Consider the following 20,361-nt stretch of genomic DNA (forward strand, 5'->3'; position numbering starts at 1 on the left):
GCTGAACCTTTAGCTTCTAACATCACACAAACTCATTATTTTCAACATCTTAACAACAAACATTTCTAAACCATTGACCGTAAATATAAATACCGACACATGAGTATGCAGTAAATATAACACTACTATATCACTTACCAAAAAAACTGAAGCATCAACTTCTTGGATGGTCTGTTAACCGCACAGCAAGCCGTGTATGTTGTCAGATATGTGTTAAACAAACTCTCCAAACGAAGTAAAAAAGAGGAGAAATCAGACGGATCAAGCTGCTAGCCTCCTGACCTGACAGACAGATGCAGCGCGCAGAGCTGTCAATCACATCTTCCACAACCCTTATATGGGCATAGTCCCCCCCCCCCCCCCCCCCCCCCACCACAGTGTGAGGAGAAGGGGCCGTCAACTTATCAGATATATCTCGTTATATGAACATGTTAATTCCTGTGATAAAAACGGGCTTTTTTGGCTGTGGGCTTATGGCACTTCCGGCGCTTCTGCAGCCAGCCTCAAGCGGAACCTCAAGGAACTGCAGTTTTTTGTACTTCCGCATTGGCTTCATTTTTTGAGACCAGAGGTTTCTCCTTGTTCACAACCAGTTAGACAAGTCAACAAATAGATAAAGAAACACAAACTGAAGTTCCTTGCAAGAGCTTTAAGTTTCAGACTTTTTTGGGGCTACAGTGTTTTTTAGATTCATCATCTTATTTTTGCTAAAAGAAGAACCATCTCAGACACATCACCTCTAACTCCCATTGTCCCAAAATGTAATCAGGTTAATGTGAATAATCAAGGTGCGCTCACGCCCACTTTGTCACTGAGATATAGGAACCCATACAAAGAAATGCAGCGTGTGTGGGAGTCCATCTGAGGCATTCTTTTCATCGGCTCCATCAGTCAGGGCGGAAGAAACTATAAAAAGAAGGAATGAGAGCACACATTCATTTCCAGCTTAGCGATAACACAGCGAACACACAAAGGTGTTGACCCAACAGTATCTACCTGAGAGTAAACACACCAGGCTGACACAGTAACACTGAAGAAAGTACGAGGTAAGTAATGGACACTTTTGATTTCCATCTACTGAAAACTGTTTACTCATTAAGTTAAAATATATAAAAATGTTTGTACCAACTGCCATGTTTTATTTTCAATTTACACTGAACAAAAATATAAACAAAAATGTTAATGCAAAATTTTTGTTTTTCCTACAATTGATCAAGAGTTGAAATCTTCACTCATAGTTCATTGACCATTTTTTTTTTTTTTTTTTTTTTTTGATGGAATAAAGGTACATGCACTTGACCTTGTGTTTACATAGCAGGTCACAACTTCACATTCACACACTGATGGCAGAGGTTGCTATGTAATGTGACCATTAGAATTAACTCAAACATTCATGCACATTCGTCGACCAAGCAGCGGGGGTGAGGATTCTGTCTCTGTCTGTCCACAGGTGTTTTCATTGGTCACCTGTTGCCTCGTTACACCAGGATCACCACCAGTAACCTCTCTATTGTTTCCTGTTTCTGGCAAATCATTGTTGAATTACTGATCACAGACGGGGAGACAGACAATCAAGGATTCCCCTGCCTGTGTTTGGTTGAGTTCTGGTGTTGTCAAAAGCAACACAAACAAAAATTTGCCAACGAGTGGAGGAAAAAGCAGGTAGAGGCGGAGAGGAAGGCGTCCATTTAGAGTCATTCTGTTCCATCGTCAAGGTCATCGTCCTCCGTCATGCCAGCCTCACAGACAGTCGTGTTTGTGGTGGTGTTGATCTTCTCCCTGTCAAGCCTTGTTCACAGCTTCCAACCACTCTTCACATTGGACGGGAATTCCACGACTCATCGTGTCATCACACAGAGAGCGGTGCTCAGGAAGACGGCCGAGGTCTGTCGAGACATCGCCACCGGGGCGGGACGAGACTTCAGCCTGACTGTGAGTTCAAAACAACAGAGAAAGTGGAAAAACTATTGTGAATACAAACATCTAGAATATTTATTGTTGTTGTATCAGTGCTGCTAATTGAATCTAAATACTTCACATTTAAATAATGTTGGTACCCCATGTGCAACATTTTAACGCAGTGTTCGATACTAGCAGCCCGTTTCAACACGGCCCAAATTGTTGATTTAGGATTTTGGAGTGACAGAATATAGTAATCCATATAGTGCCCTCTGCTGGTGAAAGAGAACTGCTAGTGTAATAAAATGACACTCAAATTAAATTATATTTGACTGGTAATATCGGCTCATATCTGAAATACCGAGAGTCACTGGATATGCTAATCATGGCCAATATTATTGGCTGGCCGATTAATCGGATGGGCTCTAGTCATATGATAAATTTGCACTAATAGAATAACTCATTATGGTAAGGGTCAACTTTCTGGGTACGATGGTGGCTGTTTATAAAAATTATGGAATAAATTATTATAACAGGAGGGAATTATTTCAATAATTGTAGTTACAGTAAGAGAAGATTTTTATCATGGTTTTTTGTCCTTGATTGCCCTCATTGCCCAGATATTTCACATTGTTGGTCCTGCAGAAACAATGTCTGTAGTCATGGCGATGTTTAGTCATCTTATAAAAATGCTTCAGGCTAGGATATGAGAGCACATTGTTTCTGTTTCAATCAATCAATCAATCAATCAATCAATTTTTTTTTGTATAGCGTCAACTCATAACAAGTGTTATCTCAAGACACTTTACAAAAAGCAGGTAAAAAGACCTTACTCATTGTTATGTTACAAAAAGCAGGTAAAAAGACCTTACTCATTGTTATGTTACAAAAAGCAGGTAAAAGACCTTACTTATTGCTATATTACAAAGACCCGGCCTATCCATCATGAGCACTTTAGCAAAGCAGCAAAAGTTACAGTAGTAAGAAAAAACTGCTTTATTAAAAGGCAGAAATCTTCGGCCGGATCCCCGGCTCATGACGACACAGCCTTCACAGGCCTAGACTGCGCCGGGCTTGGAAGGGGATAGGGGGAGAGATGGGATAAGATGCGAGAGAGAGAGGAGCTTAAGGTGCCAGTTCCCCCAGTAGTCTAAGCCTATAGCAGCATAACTAGGAGCGGGTCTACACCAGCACCAGCCCTAACTATAAGATTTATCAAAAAGGAAAGTTTTAAGTCAAAATACAGACTGTGTCTGCCTCCCAGATCCCGGCTGGAAGATGATTCCAGATGAGAGGAGCCCGATAACTGAAGGCTTTACCTCCCATAGTACACTTAGAGACTGTAGGTACCACTAGTAGGCCTGCATTCTGGGACCATAATGTTCTCGAGGGGCAGTACGGCACTAGTAGCTCCTTAAGATAAGATGGTGCCTGGCCATTTAGAGTTTGTAAGTGAGAAGAAGGATCTTGAATTATATTCTAGACTGTATAGGGAGCCAGTGCAGAGAAGCCAATACAGGAGTTATGTGGTCCCTTTTCCTAGTTCTAGTCAGTACACAAGCTGCAGTGTTCTGGACTAGTTGAAGAGTCTTTAGAGACCCACCAGAGCACCCTGACAAAAGAGAATTACAATAATCCAACCTGGAGGTAACAAATGCATGAACTAGTTTTTCTGCATCATTTTGCGACAGGATATTCCTGATCTTGGATATATTACAAAGGTGAAAATAGGCTGTTCTTGAAATTTGCCTGATGTGAGAGCTGAAGGACATATCTTGATCAAATAGAACTCCTAGATTCCTAGCAGCGGTGCTAGATGTCAGGCTGATGTCATTAAGGACATTCACATCACTAGAAAAAGTCTCTCTGAGGTTTTTAGGGCCTAGCACAATAACTTCAGTCTTGTCTGAGTTAAGTAGCAAAACAATTCTGGTCATCCAGGTCCTAACGTCCTTAAGGCACGTTTCTAGCTTACATAACTGACTGGTGCCATTGGGCTTCATTGATACATAAAGCTGAGTATCATCTGCATAACAACGAAACTGTATGGAGTGTTTCCTCATAATATTTCCCAGAGGTAGCATATATAATGTAAAGAGAATTGGTCCAAGCACTGAACCTTGTGGCACTCCATGGCTAACTTTGGTGTGCATAGAGGACTTATCATTAACATGTACAAACTGAGATCGGTCTGATAAGTAGGATTCAAACCAACTTAAAGCAGTCCCTGTAATTCCATGTAAATGTTCTAGTCTGTGTAATAGGATATGATGGTCAATAGTGTCAAAAGCAGCACTAAGATCTAACAAGACGAGCACAGAGAGAAGTCCCCTGTCTGAAGTAGATTGTTTGTAACTTTAACTAGTGCAGTCTCAGTGCTATGGTGGACTCTAAATCCTGACTGAAACTCCTCAAATAAACTGTTGTCATGGAGAAAGTCACACAGCTGATTAGCTACCACTTTCTCCAGGATCTTTGAGATAAAAGGAAGGTTGGATATAGGCCTATAGTTAGCTAGAGTTCCTGAATCTAGAGTAGGTTTTTGAGTAGAGGTTTGATTACCGCTACTTTAAATGACTGTGGTACATAGCCTGCCAGTAAAGACATATTGATCATATCTAATATAGAGTTGCTAACTAAGGGAAAGACTTCCTTAAACAGCTTGGTTGGGATTGGGTCTAAAAGACAGGTTGACGGTTTCGACGCAGAAATAATTGAATTTAGCTCTGAAAGGTCGATTGGAGAAAAACAGTCTAGACTAATATCAGGTCCTAGAACTGTCTCTGCCATATCAGACGTATCTGCACCAGGTAAGGGCAGGAGGTTACCAAGGCAGATCTTAAGCATGCAGCCATATTTGATAGTTGATATCAGTCATGTCTTTATTTCTAGATTGATAACAGCCTGACAGCTAGCAAAGTGCTGAGGGCCTGCTCCTCCATGGGCTCCTCCACTTCTCTCCTCTCCTCTATCAACTTCCAAACCTCCATCACCAACATGTACTTCAGCAATGCCAAAGTGGACGTGATTTTTGCACTGAGTGACGCTCACCATTTTGATGATGAATCCTTTGAGCGCGGACGGGATATCATTACATCAGGTACACATCAAATAGTGCTTCCCTACACAAAAAAAACTTTATTTTTGGCATCAGCTGCATGTAGTGTTGTCTGTTTTACAAACGAGTACATCTTCCCATTTTAAAAAGTGCATCTTCAAATTTCCCCTAACTCTCTGTGTTCTCCGTTCTTCTTCTGAGGCGTGTCTGCTGTGAAGAAGAGTGTGGCGCTGGAGAACTATGTCACAGGGAGATGGACTCTTGGATTTGTCTTTCATACCCTACAGGTAAGGTTGATGGCTAGATTTTGGACATGTATGTACGAAATTGTAATGTGGTGTATGACATCTTATATTCTCTGAATCAAGGACTTCTACAGCCACAGTAACTGGGTGGAGTTAGGGGAAACAATCCCTTACAGGTCTCTGATCAAACCAGATGAACGTCTTGAGAACTTGGCAGGTGTGATTTATATTTATGTCCTGTTCAAATATGCTTTTGGGTCAACCTGACTGTAAATGCTTGAGTGGGAAACAATACAAGACAATTTATCAGTCATCTGTGTGCTAACAAATACCAGCACTCCCTCGGCCTGTTAAGGTTTACAGTAACTGCACAAATACACACATGAAAAGACAATGACCCTCTAAAGTTCTCATGCAGCGCTATTTTTATTTCAACTGAACTAGGTTAAACCGTGTGTGAATGTGAGTGTGTCAGCCCTGTGGTTGGCTTGCGACCAGTCCAGGGTGTATCCTGCCACTCACCCAATGACAGCTGGGATCAGCTCCAGACCCCCGGGACCCCGAATGGGGAAAGGGATTCAGATAATGGATGGATGGATGGATGGATGGTAGTCTAATTGACCCATTGCTTAGTGAAGGTTGTGAAGCCCAATGATGTCAGTCGCCATGTTGAAATTGATAACTTTACCTAACATTCAGTCACACCCAATGATGATGGTGTCAGCGGCATAAAAGTCTAATGCATGTAATGTTTCTGTAATGTTGCCAAAGAAAATTTGTGTCACTGTCTATGGTTGGGATGTACAATAAAGTTAATCTAATCTAATGCCATCAATCACTTCTATGCAGATGACACCATCATCATTGGTCATGACTGAATGTTATGTCTACTGCTGTTGCCTATCAGTTTGCAGTTAGTGTTCCATTTTGTCTACTCGTATCTGCAGAAACTAAAAATGGTCTACAATACAGATAAAACCAAGCTCATGTTGTTTTCTAATTTAAGTGAGTTACCAGTGAATGTCACACTGATATTGGCTTCCCAAGGAAATCAAATACAATGAGTCAGAGTACTTGTGTTGTCTTATTGTGAGCTATCATCTAAAGCACATAGTGCCAATTTGGTCTCCAAACTCAAAGTGAAGTTAGGTTTCTACTTCAGAAATTAATCCTTCTTTTCTCTCAGAGCTAGATCACCTTTTGTGTCATCAACCATCATGCCATTGTTTTATTAGTGAGATGTGCTGTATACGGCTATTTCAGCTAAATTTTGCCCAAGTGCTGTAACAATCAAAAATATGGCAGTACCAAAGACAAAGCCACAAAAAAAGCTCACGTAGGAACAATCAACTGAGAATTTATACCGTTTTATTGTCACAGTTCCAAGGAGAAATAAACCCAGTAGCCCAACTCAGTAAAAAAAACAGCAGTCTTTAATTACAACGAAAATACAAATATACAGGCAGGCAAACTGTTAAAGGGGTTAAGGCCAAAATCAGATATCCATGCTCAGGTCAAATTATCAAAAGACAGAAACGTTAGAAAGCTAGGGGGTACATCCCAGTTCCCTTAATTGCATCCAAGTGTCCTCCAACTTGCCTCCTCCACTTGCGTCTTAGCCTCTCCCACCAGAGATGCATGGAGAGATGCAAGGAAATGAAGCAGAGGAGAGAGGAAATGAGGAGATATGTTTTAAGAGACATGAGACGTCCTTTCCTCTGTAGCGTCACGTGAAGCGACGTCCGTTTGTAATGATGACATCAGCTGTGTATCAGCTCGTGTATCCTCGGTCATTGCTCCTCAGATCTCCCTCCTCTCTCCTCGTTCCTCTCTCCTCCTTTCGGTTATAAGAGCGAGCTTTGGGACGATCCTTATCATGGCGGGTCTAGAACTACATCCGGTTCGGCCGAGGAGCGAGGACTGAGGAGATAGCATTTAAGAGAACTGAGATGCAGAAAGTGCCAAAGTGGACGTGATTTTTGCACTGAGTGACGCTCACCATTTTGATGATGAATCCTTCGAGCGCGGACGGGATATCATTAGGTACACATCAAATAGTGCTTCACTACACAAAAAAATATATTTTTTTGGCATCAGCTGCATGTAGTGTTGCCTGTTTTACAGACGAGTACATCTTCCCATTTTAAAGAGTGCATCTTCAAATTTCCCCTAACTCTCTGTGTTCTCCGTGTAGAGAACTGAGATGCAGGGAGGGTGAACACTCTGAGACAATCTGGCAGAGGCTGGGAGCTAATCAGACAATAGGGAACAGGTGTGTGATGGGAATGAACGGGTGAGGACAGTCTATGGGCAGGTGGGAGTGTCCAGGTCTGACATGACAGGAGAGTTAGAAAATGGTATTAAAAAAACTGAACACATGAATGAAGAAATGATGAAACAAACACAAACTGGGACATTTATGGACTGAGCAATCAATCAGAGTGTGTCGTGAATTTCAGCGCATATCTTGTCTCCAATGAAAAACAAAAATAAAGTTGTTTACATCTATGTTGCAGGCCGAAGTACTCCGACCTGTAGAAACTGTACAGGAGAAAACTGTGCAGACAACCTTCTACCTGAGCTGATGCAGCAGGGGCTTCTCACTTCAGGCTACTTCAACCCCTTCTCTTCAGATAAACCCGCAGGTCACTTTAAGGAGTCTTCCACATTTCTGTAAAGTTTCTCTTCAAGTAACATTTGCAGGTGAGGTGACATAACAAACTCCCCCCCCTTCCCCCCTCTCCAAGGTAAATGCAGCCATGGTGGAACTGTGGACAGGACAAGCAAACGTGAACCAGTAGGGGGGATCAACAAAGACACTATAGGGTCCAGTCATGGCTCCCTTCACCCCAAAGCTGCTGATTTGGCTGTGGACGCCACAATGGAGCTACTGGAGGACATAAGACAGGCTGTCGGAGACAAGAACTTCATGCGGTATGGACCCGAGCCATTTTGTCATCCTTGTGATCGTTCAATTACGAATTTTATCTTGTAATTTATGGTTTTAATCTGTTAAAATCACGACTTTTAACATTGTTAATTTACGAGAATATTCTTGTAAGATTATGACTGTAAATCTCAGGTTTTATTTCTTTTAAGCGGCCTCGTCATAGATGAATAACTCATGTTGGGCAGGATTAGACGTTTTTGTCTCTCTGTGGTCCGTGCAGATTGATGGGCCTCTCCCAGTCCACTGCGCTGTGTATTGTCATCGACACCACAGGCAGTATGAGTGATGACATAGCCGAGGTGAAGAGAATTTCCTTTGACATCATTGACAGAAGGAGGGGTACCCAGGAGGAGCCCTCCGCCTACATACTGGTACCTTTCAATGACCCAGGTACACACACACACACACACAATACAACACTCTATTGTTCCACAGAGGGAAGCTTGTTGTCACAGCTTACACAGTTGGTATCTGGATACATGCACGAGTTAACACATGAGGTGTAGTTTATGAATGACTGTCATTGTTAGAGCAAATTAATAAAACAAGTACTTCACATCTGCAAGCTACTGAACAGCTACCACTGTTAGCTGCACGAGCACTTTCCAAGGCGTGAAACTAAAATGTGAAACTAAAAGACGTTATTGGTTTTTCATTTTCAGACTTTGGGCCCTTGATTCTGACGACAGATGCAGACGTCTTCAAAGCCAACATCAACAAACTGTCTGCAAGCGGAGGAGGAGACATTCCTGAGCTGTGCTTGTCTGGACTGCAGGTGTTGCGCCCCCCCCCCCCCCCTCACTCTTCATCATTAAATTAGTGAATTAGTAATTTGTAAATTATTACAACAAAGATTTTAAAAGCCATATCATCAAGTCGTTTAAGGATTAAACTTAAAGTCACTAAATGGTTAAAGTCAGTATCTGGCCAGCCATACACACCGCTGAATAAACGGAAATGAACCTCAAGATATTGACAAAGAATCTGTTTTTTTAACTTTCAACATATTTTCTTCAGCTCGCCCTGACTGCTGCTCCACGCTCCTCTGAGATCTTTGTCTTCACCGATGCTCCGGCTAAAGATGCTCATCTGAGGGGAACCATCACTGCCCTCATAGAGAACAGCAAGTCTGTGGTAAGTGTAGAACTTGTTTTAATTTCATTATTTGCAGATATATGATTTGCCACCCTAAAATTCTGAACTATGATTTGCCTGCTCCAAGGTGGGACCAGTATTTAAGTCAACTATTTTCGCTGTGTTACAACAAGCTGTATGTTATAAATTTGTGAAACGAACATAAAGATTGATTTATTTATTTATACAAATATATATTACTTTTGTAAGATTTAATGAAAAAAAAAAAGGAGATCATGATAAAATCTCACATGCAGCTTGTAACACTACTCCAAATTAGAATCCTGATTCCAAATATACAGTACATGCAATATGTAACTCTGACACCTAGTGTTTAAAACAGGTACTGCAGTCCAAGTTCAAAACATTGTAGAAAACTGTCTCCGCCGCCCCCTCCTCTGTAGAGTCGATGTGCATGTAGGTTGCCATGCCTCGGACACTGAAGCTTCAGTGTTTAGCCAGCTCTGCATCAGTCTTGAAACCTTCTGAGGACCTGAGAGATCTAAAATAACCTCAAGTAATTTTTCTATCCTCATACCTGTAGGTAACTTTCCTGTTGACAGATGTCCTGGCCAGACGGCGCCGCAGAGACCTTCAGGGTGTGAGTACACGCGTGGTGAGCCAGTTGGACGCTCAGCTGTACAGAGACCTCGCCCGGGCCTCAGGGGGTCAGACCATCGAGGTCAGCAAGTCTGACCTTTCTCAGGCTACAAGTATCATTGAGGACTCATCAGCCAGTGCTGTGGTGAGACATCGAAGAAAAAGGAAAGAATTCTGATTTCATGTTTCACTGACGAGTGTGTATTTAAATTTGTCGTTTCTGTTCCTTCTCATTTCAGGTGACAGTTTTTCAGGTGGTGAGGAATCCTGGAAAGCCTGAAAATTTCACTTTTACTGTTGATAGTTCTCTAAGGAACATGACTGTCTACATCACGGGAGCCTCGTCTCTCGCCTTCACTCTCATAAGCTCTACAGGTTTAGTTTCTGCTTTTATGCATCAAGTTACCAATCTGTAATGTAATATGCTTCTTAAGGAAACATGCTATGTTGAAGTGCTGGCTTCTCTGACAACAATGCAGCAGCCAGTATGTCCTCCTTCTAACTTTAGATTCTGGTCCTGAATGCTCTGGATTTGTTTGGACCAGAGAAGGTAGGCAGTTTTAAGGCACCCCCACACGGCCGTTTTGGACGCCCCTCGGTTTGCCAGATATGAGAGCAGTTATCAGGTCAAACCAACAGGTGTTGCAGTGATGGAAGCGGGCAAGAGAACTGGTTCAGATAGAAGTGATTGTACCTGAGCTGAAAAGCCTCTGCATATTTCTAATATGCTAAACACTGAAGCTTCAGTGTCCACCACATGGCAACCTGCGTGAGCATCGACTCTAGAGAGGAGGGGGCGGGGGGAGACAGCTCTCTACAATTTTTTTTTAATTGGACTGCAGTACCCCATTTAAACACTAGGTGTCAGAGTTACATATTGCTCCTTTAATAGTACTTGGTGGACAGAAAAGTGCTCATTAATGAGCAAAAAATAGAGGAGGAACGGAAAACCAGGAGGCTCCCAATGTACCGATAACTGTAGACATGTATGTATGAAACTGTCTGGAGTATCATGTGTACATGTGCACAGTGTGCATGTGCATGCGCCTGTGAATGTAGGAGTGAGTGTGTGTGTACTGTAGCACGGAGAAGTTAAATGTTTTTTTTTGCACATTTGTAATTACTGTTTTTATGTTGTCTTCGATGTATTGTCCATGCAGCAATTTCCCAGCATCCTAGACAAATTTCTCCCTAGGGAGACGAATAAAGAAACCTTGACCTTGACCTTGAACTTGTTTTCATCTGTTCCAGGTGTTTCTCAGAGCTCCAGTCAGTCCAGCGGTCCTCTGGCATCCTTCACCACAGCAGGAAACCTTCGCCGGTTAAGGCTCAACTCTGAAAATCAAACAGGATCATGGGAAATCAGGGTTGATTCTAATAACCCGTACTCTGTAAAGGTCACAGGTGAATAAAATCAGAGATTTTATATTAAGCTTAAGCTTTAAATATTAAACATGTTTAATATTTACAATCCCAGTCAAATTTTACTCACCTCCATCTCGCACAGCGTCTCCACGTCTTTATCCATATTTTTTGCATGAACGTTCAGTCTAAAGTAGTCCAAAGACGATCGTGTTCTGTGTATCTGTTGTCTGCTATGAGTCAGGAATGTGGTTGTTGGTGAGGGAATCTGTTAGTGCGTGGGGTTTTTGGTTATACCGCTGCTCTCCTCACACACTATAAGAACAAATGATCCGATATATGATTATTTATTGTCATGGGTTTGGTCTCTCACTTTTCAAAATCTGTTAAAATATAAAATCTTTGAGACTGGGCCAGGCTTTAACCATGTGGAAACCCTTCTAACACATTTCTTCCATGTGTGTTTTTATTTCAGGTCAAAGTTCAGTGAATTTCATTTTCAACCTTGTGGAAGCTCATGAAGGCGCTCATGGAGACTTCAGTCTAATGGAGCAGCGTCCACAATCAGGTCGAACCGCCATTTAGATTATCTTAACCTGTATCTATTTTATTTATTAAGAATCATAATTGAACTCAACTTACTTTAAAATATACTTCAACAGTAACCAAAGTAGCTTTGAGTAAAACCTTTGGAGTCTCAGCTTTTTTACACCTTTCTTTATTTGTACTTTGTTTAAATACGGAAGCCCTGAGAGGACACGCATCCATAGATTTCATTTTACTCATTTGTCCTGTTATAACGAGAAACTTTTGACTGTTTTCTTAACTTAGTTATTTCGTTATCTCATAATAACAACGCTGGTTTTCTGGTGATAATGAGACAATTTAGTTGTTTTCTCGACATTTATAGAATTTAACCCGTCCTCGTGGGAAACATAAACAAGTCGAGAGAGTAGCACAGGAAAACAGATTGAAATAAAATGTATGGATGTATATCTGCTCAGGGCTTCCGTAGTGTCACAACAATACTCATCACGTTTCCTTTTGCTCTCATGACATCGCTAACAGGTGGGAACGCCAGCGTCTTGATCTCTGTGACAGGAAGTGATATGGTAACGGTCACAGAGGTCACATTGGTTGACAGCTCAGGGTCAACAGAGGTCAACGGATCACTGCAGGCATGTCACGTCACTAGTAGCCGTTTTTTTTTACAACTTTCCTACAAATATTAATTGACATAATTGAAGCCCATGATTGTAGTGAACGTCTTTATTGATGTAAATCTTTAATACTGAAACAGTGATTTTTTAACATACGGCATCAGTTTGAAGTTCAAAGGTCAGTTTATCATCAACGATGGTACTGAGTTTCTTCCACTGATGCACAGCCTCAACAGCCTGTTTATTCACTGTCTGCATCTGTTTTCACAGTCAGTGGGAAGCGGGAACTTCTTGGTGACATTCAGCAAAGTCCCAGCCGGCGACTTTGTGGTTCGTCTGAGAGGAGAGGACAGCAGCGCCACCTCCAGGTCAACGCCTGAGAGCTTCCAGAGACAGACCTCCACGCAGATCAAGACCTCCAGCATCTCTGTGACCGTGAGTGCAATCAGTTTCTGTTTTGTCTTCAACCAAACAAGCAGACGATTAAAACTGACCTAGATAAAAGTGACATCATCAGGGGGGTGTCAGGAGGTCATGAAAGACAAACGTTTTTACCAAATCTTATGGAAAATTAATCTAGAGGCTATAAAAGAGGAACGAGAGAGAGAGAGGCAGACAGGTGTAAATAAAGGCTGTTGAAATATTTTCAAAGTCGTACTACTTCCATGTTAAATCCGTTCATCGCTGCTCCTCTGAAGAAGGTTATAATGAACGCTGCTGCCTTCACTCTTTCAGACCGAAGCCAACAACACCAGCGTAGAACCAGGCTCCTCCATCTCCATCCCGTTCACAGTCGCCACAACCACCAATGGAGTTGTCAACGACTCTGCAAGTGGGACGTTCACAGTGCGAGCCAACAACGACCGCAGCTTCACCTCGACGTCACCCAGCACAGTTAGTATAACTGAGGGCAGCGGAGGCAAAGCCAACGGCACGGTGACTCTGACAATACCAGGCGACGCTGCATCAGGAACAGACGTGACCCTGACCATCGTGGCAGAGAATGCAGCGGCTACCGACACCAACTACGCACTCATCAGGCTGTCTGTGGCTGCCAAGGTAACCAGAGATGAATTAGTACTGAATGCTTATCAAATTAAAACTATTGAAAAATGTGGAAAAATAACCCTAACCCCTATGCACAGAAGGTGAAAGTTCCTCTCACAGGAGCTTTAATCTTGAATCCCTAGTGTTCTGTTTCTGTGTCCGCAGGTTACAGACATTAACCGCCCAGTGTGCCAGGAAGTCAGTACATCAGGCATCTGTCCGTCCTCTGCGTCGCTCTGCGCTACTTCACAATGGGAATTCATCGCCAACCTCACCGACGGCATCAATGGAACCGGCATCGACAGCATCACCATCCGCAAAGGAAACGGTACCCTCAATACCAGCTCGGTGACCGGAGCAGGGGGTGAGAATGTTACAGTGGTCACCTACAGCGCCTCCTGCTGTTCACAGAATGTAGAGCTGAATGCTGTGGACAGAGAAGGAAATGTGGGGACGTGTGTGGGACAGGCTAGAGCCACTACCATCACTGCTGCTCCTGTGACAACTGCTGCTCCTGTGACTCCAGCTGCAGTTAGCACAACGTCCTCTAGAGGGCACACTTTGAGCACTTCACACTGTCTACTGATCTGTGTTGTGGTTTCTCTCCTCTGGAAGTAAAGAAGGTACTTGGATGTTGCAAAAAAAATCTGGTTACTCCTATCGCAGGTGTTATGGCTTTGATTTAAATCATCAGGTGTATATGACATCTCAGTTAACAATCATCCCTTCATGCATTTATTTACCTTCTTTGTGTTTTGGGTGTTTCATTACATTAAAGAGTATTTAAAAGATTGAGGTGTGAAGATTATTCTCAGCGATCATAGCTGAGTGGTGATACTAACCTGAAGCAGTAACGGCCTCTGGATGCCAGTAATAAAAAAAAAAGAAAATCAAAAGGAATTAATTTTTCCAACTGGAAACCTTCTGGTGTTTTCAAACGTGCACAAAACTCCCTGCATGTGTGTTCAGGCAGGCCGTCCACCAACGATCCCGAGGAACCCAAGACAGCTCAGGAGCTCCCAGGAAAAGATGTGGTTAGTAACTGAGATTTCCAGATAGTGACATGCAGTAATATGATCTCACAGAGAGAGAGAGAGAGATACTGTAATCCTTTAATAGCTCAAGGTGCCAAGGTAGTCTAAGCCTATAGCAGCATAACTAGGAGCTGGTCTACACCAGCACCAGCCCTAACTATAAGATTTATCAAAAAGGAAAGTTTTAAGTCTATTCTTAAAAGTACAGAGTGTGTCTTCCTCCCGGACCCCGGCTGGAAGATGATTCCAGATGAGAGGGGCCTGATAACTCAAGACTCTACCTCCTATGCATACTGTGATATTGTGTATAAGAGAGACTGTAACGCCCGAATCTCCCCAAAATTAATAAAAGATCTCTGAGTCTGATGAATACAGACTGTGTCAGGGGGAAGCTTCCTTCAAATGTGGCAAAAAAAATGCATCCTAGTTTTGGGGTAACGGATAATCTAGTGGTTATGTCGTGCCTCCCATGTGCAGAGGTTGTAGTCGCTGCAGCAGCAATGGGTTCAAATCAAGACGCGTCCCACTACTGCATGTCATCCCCCACTCATTCATCCCAGCATTTCCTGTCTCTCTTCAACTGTCCCGTAAGGCAAAAATGGCCCTGAAACTATCTTTAAAAAAAAAAAAAAAAAAGAAGCATCCTAGTTTTCCTGGGTCAAGGGTCCATCCGATGTATCAACATATCCCAAGATTCATTGCATGCCAATTCAAACGAGATGGCAGACACTCTAGCAGCTGATTAATACTCTTCTAGATGAAGGTAACTGGTTTCATCTGGTTTCAGTCAAAAAGCAAGGGACATAACGTGGTATTGTGATAATGAGTCGTTTCAGCAGTTTACTCGAGATCTCTTATCAAAGACAAGCCAGCGTTATTTTCTCGAGGTAACAAATAAATCAAGATCTCAAGAGAACAATTAAAATTAACTCTATTATTTTTGTTTTTTTTACAAAAAACATTACAAAATGTATGGATGTGTGACCGCTTAGGGCTTCCGTATAAAACATAAACAAAGTGACAGAGTTGGATGTGTGGTGCAGAGAAATAATCTTAACACTGTTTCAATAGCTAGTAAAGTTTATTTGTCTATTTCAGAAGAAACGTAAAGTTACAACAGAGAACCAAAAGAACCTCAAAGGGCAGTAAAAATATATCAAATACAATAAAAGTTAAAGAGGAAGAACTACGAGTGACTTCCAGCAGCCGAACAGGAACGGCTCTCCTGGGGCCTGTTTCACGCTGCAGGATGACTCAGCACTGCAGAGTCCCAGCTGATCTCCAGCACAGAGTGACGCACACAGAGATTCTCCTTGTTCACTCGACGCACTTCTGCAACTAACTCAGGGATCCTGGTTTTGTGCAACAGGCTCCAGGAGAACAACACGACAAGTCGAATGCAAAGTGCACCAGGAGGAGGGAAACGCTTGGTCCTCTTCTCAAAAGCAACAAAGATAAACAGATTTAGATCTTCCTTCAAACGATACAGCAACCACAAAATCAAATTACAGCAGGATTACGATTCAAAAGAAGGAAAAGCAAGTAAACGTCAAAGCAGCCACCCCACCAAAAAAAAAGAAATGCTTCATTTAGATTTACAACTTCTGCAAGGTCAACCGAAAGCAACGCAAAATTGCAGCACTACAATGAGGAATCATGATACTGAATTGGATCTCCTCCATAAAGGACTTCACTGATACACACACACATGCAGGATTTCAAAAAACCTTCATGTGAGTCTGTGAAGAAGTCATCCTTCAAACACACGACAGCATATCCTTCATGGTCTGAAATCTTTGAGCACATTCATGTCAATGTAAGAAACTTAACAACAGTATTTACAATACCTAATATGTCACTCTTTTAAACAGAGCAAGTGGACGTTTTGCATTTGTATGTTTAACAGCCCGCAGTGGATCGATAGCATCCCTGGATCTCTGTGTTCCTGACAAGAGAGATGGTCATCCCCAGAGCTGTATGTATGTATAAGCTTTATCCAAACAGAGGGCCCAGAACTCGAACAGAACGTTTGTGATCATTAAAAGGTAAAAGACAGAAGCTACAGTTACAGATAAATAGCTACAGTTTTTTGTTTTTTTTTAACAAAAGCGAGTGAGAAACTGTACATTATATTAACAGTTTGTTTGTTTTATGGCAAGACCCCGGAGGACTGTCCTTGGTTAAATCTCTTCATAAACACTCTGCTGTATTGAAGGACTTTGGTCCGACAAACCGAAAAAGACTGTGATGTAACGTCATTGTTTAGTAACCCGTCGAAGACTGGAAAGTGCACTAATGTGTCTGCGCTTTTAACTCAGAAATAATGGGAATGGAAAAATAGAAGATTGCAGATTTCTGCAAATATACTGAGTTGGTTCTGATGATGCACATACTACATGTCCTTAAAAGTGGGGACATTGAGTTGCAGTAAATAGACACAGGGTGTGATAATAAGCAAATTATTGAAACTCAATATTTGACTGAAAACAGCACAAAGACGACATTGTTAAATGTTAAGACTCAGAAATGTATTTGAAAATTACGTCCACGTTGGGTTTGCTGCCAACATGTTTCAAAAAAGGTTGGGACAGTCGTAACAAAAGACGGGAAAAGGTTAGAAACATGACTTGGTTTAAAATCAGCTTTACCTCACAGAGATTCCTTTCAGATTCTCTGAAGCTTTTCTGAGGGGACAAAGCAGAAAACATAAATTGGGCGGCCGTGATCATCAGACGGTCCTGCATTAAAAACAGACCTGACTCTGTAGTGGATGCCACTGCATGGGCTCAGGATCTAAGTTTAGATTCTGGTCCTGAATGCTCTGGATTTGTTTGGACCAGAGAATGGTAAAAATTCCACTCTCAGAATTTCAGAATCTGGTCTCCTCAGTTCCTCTTCTAAAGTTTTATTCAAAGACAAAGTGATGCAGCACAGCGGTAAACATGACCCATGTCCTTACTTTTTTTTAAAACATTCAGCTGGCATCAAATTCAATATAATTTTCTTTCATTTTTTTAAAGACATTTCTCCATTTCAACATTTGACATGTTGTCTTTGGGCTATTTTTTAGATCAATATGGGGTTTTAACATTTTGCAGACGATCACACTCTGTTTTTATTTACATTTTACACAACGTCCCAACTTTTCAGGGAAATGGGGTTTTAGTTTTGTGCTTTAGCTGTTTTTAATTCTCCGTTAAATGCGTAAGCTGAAATATAAAACAGGCAAAGAAACTGTTGTTTTGTGTTTGTGGAGATAATAAGACAATCAGAGGTTTTGGTTTACACACTGGTAGGCGATGATAAGAGTTGGCATGCAGAGGCACTGAGTTGCGAGACTTTGTCGGCCTATATTCTCTGGACATGCTTCGCTCTCACTCACAATCTGAGTTTTCTACTATACAAAATTAGTACAGAGCTTCCAATGTTGGCATTCACTTTTTCATACAGTTGCATCACAGAATAAACGTTACCGATCCATTCATTTACAGTATATACATATATACTTTACATAACATGTATATATGCTGTGAATAATACATGCAGCATATTAAACCCTCCTTGAATCATATCTTTGCATCGTAACAGGTCTCAAAGAATAACTTGTTGTCTTCATGTATTTGTTTCTCTTTCTTACTTGATAACTTGCAGCACAGGCCCAGTAAAAAATATTGGGTCACTGTGTTTCAATATCCCTGCAAACCAAAGCACTGGCTCAGTATTACCCACCATTACAGGCAAAGCAAAGGCATCAGCACATCAGCTAACGTTATGCATCCCGGCACATACTCAAGTCAGCTTGATGCACGTGCCCCTCTCCTCAAATCAGGCTTTGAATTTGTACGACCGCCTCTGTGCACAAAGATCAGTAGGTGCTTCAAAACTCACCAAAATGGCCTTTTTTCCTACATATGACATCAAAGTGATTTGCTGATTTGGTAATATTGATCACCTTTATGTCACATGTGATGTCCAGCATTAATTTCAGGCAACATTTGAATTTGTTTTTTGTAATCATACTGACCTCTTGGTTGGCTTGAACAAGATATATGCAGTGCAACTTTGACAGATTTAAGTTTAGGAATCATTAAATTGTCATGCTAAAATACACAAACGCTCCAAGGTTCGGGATGTGTAAACATTCCTAGGGTTAAGTAGACTGGTAGAGTACATACATCAGGTGCTGTGTTGTAGTTTGTGGAGGTATTAAATGCGGCTGTTCGGCAATAAGAAGGAGCAGAAAGGTATGGTTATATCCCTGCCTTTGGAGAGCGAGTTGGGAAAAGATGGGGAGACCTGAGGAGTAAACTCTCTGTGATTGTACTCATCTTGCATCTGCTTTGTTGTTGGGGTTTGTGATGGAAAGGTTGGGTGCGATCCAATCTGCTGGCCAGTTTGGACCGCTCAGGAAACTCTCCTGTTATGAGGGCACTTGACTGTCACTCTGCTAAGTGTTGCTCTAAATCTTTATGTCTACTGTGCTAATCTGGATTTAACCTCTAATTTAAAAAAAATCTGTTTTTATTTGCGCACTTCAACAAAACTAGAAAAAAAAACACTGGCTCTGTGGTGATAAGGCAACTGATTCATAGTTTAACAGATAGTAGGGTGTCTGCTCATCTGATCAAAGACAACAAAGCTAAGATAACGCAATACATAATTTATTCAAACAATATCAGAAACTGCCTCTCACCCAAAATAAAAAAGATATGGCATATCTTTGTTTGGATTGAACATTAAGGTGGTTGTTTAAATAGTTGGGAAGAGGTCAGCCCTGTCAGGGAGGTGGAGCCTACAGCTGCCTGGATGGTGTTAATGGCACTGATAAAGATTGATTATTGTGTCCAGGATTATGTAAAATCATTTGATATGGCCAGAGAACTTCAACGTCCGGGCACTGGTGTTTGGAGGTTAGGCTACAGGAATATAAGTAAAGAAGGGGGTGGGGGAAGACATCCCAAGGTCCTTCTACTGCTCATCCATCTCAGTAAGATCAGAGTTGGAGGACGGCGTCGGCGATGACTGGAGATGGTTGGAATCTGGAAGTGGGCTCAGCTTAGAGCTCTGCGGGACCCCACTTTTGGCAGGGTCGGGAAGGGTCAGGGTTTCTGGGGCAGATTTCTTGCGTGGTCGGTCCTTGGGGACAGAGAGGGACTCAGGAGCATCAGTGCACATAGGGGTGGTGGGGGCGCTGGCGGGGCCGGTGAGGGCACAGGAGGACAGGGGCGTCTCGCTGATGGAGATCGACGGGGGAAACATCCCGATCTTCTGGTTGGTGGCCTCCTGGATGGTGCGCTCAAACTCTCTCACCTCATCCATCGTCATGTCTGGATCGGAAAGAGATCAATTGAGACTAATCAGAGGAAGAAGCCGGAAAGTATTTTGTCTCAATAGAAACTTTTGGGGTTGATCATTGTCATAAATTCATTTCATTATTGAGACCATATGTATACCAATAATAATATGAAAAATGTGTATCTGCTCTGAATTAATAACTGAAATCTTTTGTGTCTCTATCAGTGGCGGCTGGTCAATAGAGGGGGCTAGGGCACCGCCCATCCACTCCCCACAAGTAGAATGAGAGACCTTCACTGAATAATATTATTCAAAATCAGTTTTCAATAAAGGCTAACGCTTACATCTACAATTTTTTTAGGGCGAGGTAAATAATATGTTTTTATTGAGTAAAATCTATAATCTGAAATAAAAATTTAGTTTTGAAATGTTATTCCGGGTGCGAGACCCTGGGTCTCCAATGACTCGTGTTAGAAGTTGCACATTTGCTCCTCTATGATAGGTGAGAGAGGAGCTTCTCTGGGCGCTAGAAAATGAGCTCATGATGCATTACACACCACCACCCAAAAGTAGCAGC

At 42.0% G+C, this 20,361-nt stretch overlaps 2 protein-coding genes across 4 annotated transcripts in view; one reads left to right on the top strand and one right to left on the bottom strand.

The window, feature by feature from the left end:
- Positions 1-910: 910 nt before the first annotated feature.
- LOC132985631 (von Willebrand factor A domain-containing protein 7-like) lies at positions 911-14,250 on the top strand. Its single transcript, XM_061052910.1, has 18 exons — positions 911-1,046; positions 1,451-1,932; positions 4,792-4,999; positions 5,159-5,244; positions 5,326-5,419; positions 7,719-7,847; positions 7,950-8,136; positions 8,373-8,542; positions 8,815-8,927; positions 9,170-9,286; positions 9,831-10,031; positions 10,126-10,261; positions 11,138-11,290; positions 11,724-11,816; positions 12,317-12,430; positions 12,683-12,843; positions 13,144-13,467; positions 13,621-14,250. Exons 2-18 carry the CDS (start codon positions 1,732-1,734, stop codon positions 14,071-14,073), a joined length of 2,940 nt encoding a protein of 979 aa, XP_060908893.1. The 5' UTR covers positions 911-1,046; positions 1,451-1,731; the 3' UTR covers positions 14,074-14,250.
- A 1,301-nt stretch (positions 14,251-15,551) lies between these two features.
- Positions 15,552-20,361, bottom strand: part of LOC132994413 (cytoplasmic phosphatidylinositol transfer protein 1-like) — a 78,715-nt gene continuing 73,905 nt past the window's right edge. For 2 of the 3 annotated variants that reach the window (XM_061064754.1, XM_061064762.1), the window contains one exon: positions 15,552-19,816. In XM_061064754.1, coding sequence (XP_060920737.1) covers positions 19,458-19,816 — 359 coding nt within the window. In that variant the 3' untranslated portion in view covers positions 15,552-19,457. The remainder of the gene's footprint in view (positions 19,817-20,361) is intronic. The other variant, XM_061064770.1, reaches the window with a different exon arrangement.

This window comes from Labrus mixtus, chromosome 2 (assembly GCF_963584025.1).
Source record: "Labrus mixtus chromosome 2, fLabMix1.1, whole genome shotgun sequence".
Lineage (NCBI taxonomy): Eukaryota > Metazoa > Chordata > Actinopteri > Labriformes > Labridae > Labrus > Labrus mixtus.